At 44.4% G+C, this 6,287-nt stretch overlaps 1 protein-coding gene across 1 annotated transcript; it reads right to left on the reverse strand.

The window, feature by feature from the left end:
- Window positions 1–4,981: 4,981 nt before the first annotated feature.
- Window positions 4,982–5,442, reverse strand: KCNE5 (potassium voltage-gated channel subfamily E regulatory subunit 5). Its single transcript, XM_050310689.1, has one exon. The coding sequence runs from the start codon at window positions 5,440–5,442 to the stop codon at window positions 5,140–5,142; it is 303 nt and encodes a 100-aa protein (XP_050166646.1). The 3' UTR covers window positions 4,982–5,139.
- Between the last annotated feature and the right edge of the window lie 845 nt (window positions 5,443–6,287).

The raw sequence follows: 6,287 nt of genomic DNA on the forward strand, positions 1-6,287 counted from the left end.
TCCAAGTTTGAATTTGTATAGTAATTTTTAAGCTTTTCTAGGCAGACTGGGAGATTTAGAATATATGAGGCAATGTTTTCAACCAGATGTTATTCTCAGTTATTATTTTCATGCTATTCAAATGCAAGCTGCTTTTAAATCTGACTCCTGCAGTTAATATGAAAAAAACTGACCAAACAAAAAAAGCTACCACTACCTGGAGCGGGACTTAGGAAGGTAACTAACTGACCTAGCTGGACAAATCCAGTTTAAACTCTTACTTAGTAAGATCTGTGGCTGGAATGGGACTTGGTGTGCACACCCATGGGTTCTGTAGAGAAATTCATTGGAACACAATTGCTTTGGGCTGGGGAGAAGAGCCCGTTACTGCTGCCTATTTCCATCATCTTCAGTGAGGATCACTTGGGGTGATTCACTGCTACCAGAATTAGCTCTTGCTCTTTATAACTGAAAATGCTGGTTTGCAAAATATTTTTATTTATTATACTAAGTGATAATGGAGCTGTTACAGTCAACCAGTGGCTTTACAACTGAGTAACTAATGGCACAAACAAAAAATCTCTTTCATCCTAGTTCTGTGCTGCTTGCTAAAACTTCTGTGCTTAAATTAGCACAAGAGAACACAAAAATTCTTTAATCTCATTCAGTACAAAACCATCCAGCTGGTTTAGTGTTCCCCATTGCTGACTCTGCTGCAATACCCAAAATTTACAATGGGCATCTATAAAATGAGTATGTTTATGCTCCAAACTGGAGTTCATGCTCCCCTTTTTTTTTTTTGTTTGATACCAAGTTACTCTTGTACAACCAAAAACAAAGCCAGCTGAAGAGCCAAGCACTTCCACACACAAAACTGAAAACTTGATAGATTTTTTTTGTGTATTTTCTCTGTATTGTCTTTATCAGTCACTGCTTTTATGTTTCTTTGTTCTTCTGGGATACCACAGTTAAATGGATTGACTTGTGCTGTTCCTTGGAATGGAGAAAAGGGATTTGTTCTGATAGTCTGAATGCTTTGTTCTGATATGCCTACACTTCCTTACCCTAACTGGAGAAAAGCACATTATAAAGAAATGCTGTTTTACCAGTAAAATAACTTTCCACACTTGAATATATTTTGTAAGTTTTTCAAATTGTTTAAGACCTCTTGTAAGATTAATTTAAAAAAAAACCTAAAAAAAAGAAAACCAACCAAAAACCACCTACCTGATATTCTATCTTTTTTTATTATTATTAGAAGTTTTCATAGCTTGTTCTTGTGATATTAAAAGTGCAAGAAATAATTTATGGCTTCCTTATCTTTACTGCTTGTGTTGTAGGTTCTAATTGTTGCTGTGTGGTGCTGGAGCACTGCAGAACAGGCTGGCTGTGAGCTCTGTGAGGGAAAAAGTGTGCCTGGAATAATAACCCTGTTGCAAATGCCTCACCAGAGCACTCTCAGGCAGTAAATGGTGTCGAGCTGTAACTATCTCAAGTTGACATTTCCCTCTAAAATTTACTGAAGTTTAGGCTGCTGTCCAGCACATACCTGGATGAAGTCAAACAAAATTTGAGCCAGATCCTTGGGTTGTAAGTATTTTCACTGAGAACATGTTGTTGTGCCTCTGCTGTTTGTCTGCTAAGAAGAAATGAAACACTCAAATAAGGAAAGCTTCTTGAGGTAACTGGAGATTTAACATCAAATTACTGAGGAACACTTGCTCAGTGCAGACAGCAGCTTTTAAGCTGATGCTGGAAAGATGAAGATCCCAATGCAAGGTCAGTGGTTTTGTGGAAACAGATTGTTCTGGAAACATGCTCTGGAAACAGTGCCAAATATATTGTGAGGTTCTTGCTGTGTGTGAAGGTGTAGATTTCAGTGACTGCAAGCAGTCACTCCTGGTAATGATCCTGAGCAAGGCTCTGACAGCTGATGCACTGTAAGGTTTACGAGTGCTGGGAATCATAAATCAGTTAGGGCCAAACCAGAAGATATTTTTGCAGGGATGTTGAAAGTGAATTCAGAAATTGCTCTTCCAAGATTCCCCCAGGGCTGAAGAAAAGAATGGGTAGGCCTTTCTAGAAAAGTAAAGCTTTTCCTTTTTTGTTCCTAACTGAGCAGTGGTAGGGTATTGATAGCTGGGCTTTTTCCTTCAATATAAATCTGTCTTGTTATCCCTTGAGTCCAGTGATGGAATGGACTACAGGGACTAAGTGGCCACTTTGCCCTGCATCAGTAATACAGGTGCCTTAGAATATCCTGTTGATGGAAAAAATGTTTTGAGTGAGTTTCAGTGGCTAATTTTTGTCTCCTTGTAGCCTCTTTCAGCTCAGTCCCACTGAGTTTGCAGCTTCAAGGCTTTTCAAGATTTCCAGCCAGTACACGATGTACTGGACTTATTCAAACAAACAGAAAGAAATGAATGTTGCTGCTGGGCGTAATGCTGACTTATCAAGGTCTCTGTATGCCACAGTGTGAATTCTTCTGGGGTGTTTTAAGGACCTGTGTGTGTGTTAATGCACGAGGGTGTCACCTTCTTTAAACAGCTGGTTGAACTGTAACTATAAGAACAGATGGACTGATGTAAATCACAGATTACCACAGTTCAGACCTTGTGATTCTTTCAGGTGTTGAAAGGCACAGATAGAACAGCAGATAATTAGATGTTTAGTTAAGTTACTTGGCAGGAGGTCTTGTGCTTTCCTTTTTGAGCTGTGTCATGCAGGGCAGACTTTTTCACAGGGGCAGCCCTTGGTTTTAGTTAGGACCTAAATACAGCGTGTTGAACACACTTTGCATTTTGGGGGGAGAAGTGGATTATGAAGATAGGGGAAAATTGGATGAAGAAATCAGTGGTACTTGGAGGGACTCGCACAGCCTTCCTTCAGATTTGTCTGTAGGGTGAAGCAGTGGAAAGCAGTCAGTAACCAGCTGATACTAAATCAAGTGTGGCAAGCACAGGTTTTAGTGTCCAGTGCATTGAAACTTTAATGTGTGCAGATCTCAGAAAACTGTAAGAGTCCTTCCCCTGTTCTTGTCTAAAGTAGCTGAGTTCAGTGGTCCTGAATAATTCCTAAGCTCTGAGTCTGTAAGGCCTCTCAGGCCAGTCCTGCTCATGGGCAGTGGTCAGGCAGAAGGAGAAGTTAATCACTGAGACAGGGTAAATAAAAGGGTTTGTATATGCATAATGATCCCCTCAGTTTTAGAGAGGGATGCTTTGGTTGTGGTCAGCTTAATTCTGATTGTACTGAAGGGAATCCTCACAGAAAATCTTCTAGTGTGTCTGATACAGTGTTTGAGTTATACCAGGGAGAAAGTTCATTAGACAGTCAGCTTCTGCAGCTGTAGACATATAATACATATATGGCTTGTGACTCTCCAAAAGTCCAGGCTGAAGCATTTTCATTTTCCAGAGATACTGTTGGAATCCTGGCAGATGGAAGTAACTGACTCGAACTTTACTGTTGTCCAACTACTTCATAGGGGATTTTAAGAACATTGGCAGTTTATTGGTTTCTCCAACATCCTTTTTCCCACACGGTACCGACTGCTGCATTTTCTGTGCTGAGCTGAAGGTCTCATGCACTGATACAGTGTTGGCATACAGTACTATGCCATGTACTCCCACTCAAATTGTTTCTGGAACTTGAATTTTTTTCTCTGCCCCATACTTTTCAGTTTTAAAATATCCAGGTATTCACAAGACACTGTTTGATATCTAAGGATACTTTGTAATTTGGTCTGTGAATCTTGCAGTGTTTTTCTGCAGTGACAAGGTTGACTTGGTAACTGCCAGTCCTCTCAAGGATTTTTTTTTTTAAACTCATCACTTCAGGTGTTCAGTTTACAATGATTCCCCACAGAGTTACAGTAGAGAACAAGATGCAGCAGTTGCCAAGTACAAGATGACTGGTTTTGTTGGACAAAATATTCACAAGTGTTAGGAAATTTAAGTCTATAACAAAAATCGCTCCTCCTTTGAAGTTAATGTCAAAACTTCTTTTTCCTTCAGTGTGGTTTGTATAAAATCCAAACAGTAGTTTGTATTGGGTAATGCAGCATTCCTAGTGACAGCACTTGTTCCTTGGAATTGTTCAGTAATCTTTATCTGAAAAAACTCACCCCAAACCAAGAAAGCACAGACTATTGTCATATCTAGAACCTCTAAAACAACCTCTGCCTGCCTGGCTTTTTGTATAGAAAGCATATAGTCTATGTTGGTTTAATTTGTACAAAGATATTCTTGGAATTACACATCCCTGTGTGTGGAAGGATGTTTTTGATGGCTTTAAAAGTTCCTGTGCATTGGCAAAGCCACAGAACTGGTGCTTCCCTCATGGGAACAGCTTCAGTTTCTAAGCTCTCTTTGTTTTGATAAATGCTTCCAGGTGAGCCAAACCCATCTTGCTTTAACAGAAGGAGACCTGAGCCTTCCAATCCGTGGCCCAGCTGTCAATGCTCCAGAGTGACAGAAGGCAGCATCCTACAGCAATAATGGACCTGCTTTTAGTTCTGCAGAGCACTGCTGGCAGCAAGAGCATGGTGGTCAGACAACAAGGTAGAATACAAACAGATTTTAAAGAAAGGATGTTAAACTAAGATCTAAAGCTGAAAGATGAGAGAGGTCTCTGTACATATGTAATCACAGAATGGTTTGGGTTGGAAGGGACCTTAAAGATCATCTAGTTCCAACCCCCTGCCATGGGCAGGGATGCTGCCCACTAGATCAGGTTGTCCAGGGCCCCATCCTTGAACACTTTCGGGAGTGGAGCATCCACAACCTCTCTGGGCACCCTCACAGTGCAGAATTTCTTCCTAAAAGCAAATCTGAATCTCCTCTTAGTTTAAAACCATTCCCCTTTGTCCTATCACCATTAGCCTGTGTAAAAACTCACTCTCCCTCCTTTTCATAAGCCCCCTTCAAGTACTGAAAGGCTGCAGTAGGTAATGCAGGTGTTTATTGTAGGAAAGCAACACAAACGAATGCAAAGAGTTGTAGGACAGCTCTCACCGCACGACGAGCCTTGAGCGCTGTGCGACTGCTCAGCAGGCTGTTTCTCTTGCCCCGCAGTCGCTGGCTGTCCGTAGTGCCGGGTGGGAGGGCGGCAGGAGCGATGCCCCCGCAGGACAGACCCTTCCTCCTGCCGGTCCCGGCGCTGTCACAGCCGCTGCCCCTCGGGGCCCTCCTGGGCCGCCTGCCCCGGCCCGCGGGGACCCCAGTCCCGCTCGATGTACAGGTGGTAGGGGTCGTGTTTGGACTCCAGCTTCCTCGAGCGGGTGTAGGCCAGGATGAGCCCCCCGGCCAGGCAGCCGTAGAAGATCATGATGAGCAGGATGTACAGCGAGCCGTCCGAGCCGGGGCCGGGGCCCGGCGGGGCCGCGCTGGAGTTGCCGGGGCCGCGCAGCTCCCGCAGCAGCGCGCCCAGCAGCGCCCGCAGCCGCCGCGCATCGCTGCAGTTCATCGTGGCACCCGCGGGAGGCGGCGCCGCCCGGCCACGGCTCCCGCTGCCTCTGCGAGGGAACGCGCAGAGCTGAGCAGAACCTCCAGGACCCTTGACAGGCTCCCTGAGTTACAGGCGCGAGATGCTTCGTGCTTTGGGAAAATGCAGGTCTGCCAAAGTAAGGGCGGGTAGGTGCGGGTTCCAGTCACAGAATCACTGAACGGCTTGGGTTGGAAGGGATCTTAAAGATCTCCAGTTCAAAACCCCTGCCATGGATAGGGACACTTCCCATTAGTTCATGTTCCTCACTCCATTCAACCTTGCCTTGAACACTTTCAGGGATGGAGCAGACACAGTTTCTCTGGGCAACCTCTAATAGTGCCTCACCACCCTCAAAGTAATTAATTTCTTCTTAATACCTAATCCAAATCTCTCTTGTACAAGAGCTGTCACCCAGTGCCCTGCTGACAAAACTGCAGCTGTTGAGGTGCCTGGAGCAGAGAAAAGCATGGAAGTGCTGGGAGGAAAGGTGGTGGAGCACTGGAACATGAGCAGCAGCAGCTGTGGTGATCGAGACACCCAGAGGCAGAATAAATGGGAGTCATGAAAACAATTAGCCATCAGCTAAAGAGGGTCTGCTCCTTGATCAGAAAGGCCTGGAAAGCCCTGAATGTTAACAGGGTGGGCTCTGGGTGGTTCCCAGTCTGGCTGTGCTGGATGTTGGTGCTGCTACAGACAGGTGAGTTTTCTTCATTTTTTCCCCTTCCTAAAGCTCTGTGCCCATAGTTATGTTTGGGTTTGAAATTCCGTGAATGCTCTGAGCGCCTCAGAGTTTTCCCTGCTCCCAGGTTGTTTCTCTAGTAACT

Source organism: Myiozetetes cayanensis, unplaced genomic scaffold (genome assembly GCF_022539395.1).
Source record: "Myiozetetes cayanensis isolate MyiCay16 unplaced genomic scaffold, myiCay2020 scf15, whole genome shotgun sequence".
Taxonomy (NCBI): Eukaryota; Metazoa; Chordata; class Aves; order Passeriformes; family Tyrannidae; genus Myiozetetes; species Myiozetetes cayanensis.

What these genes read in the sequence shown, in the direction of transcription:
- KCNE5 (XM_050310689.1), bottom strand. Translation starts at nt 5,442, where the DNA reads ATGAACTGCAGCGATGCGCGGCGGCTGCGGGCGCTGCTGGGCGCGCTG.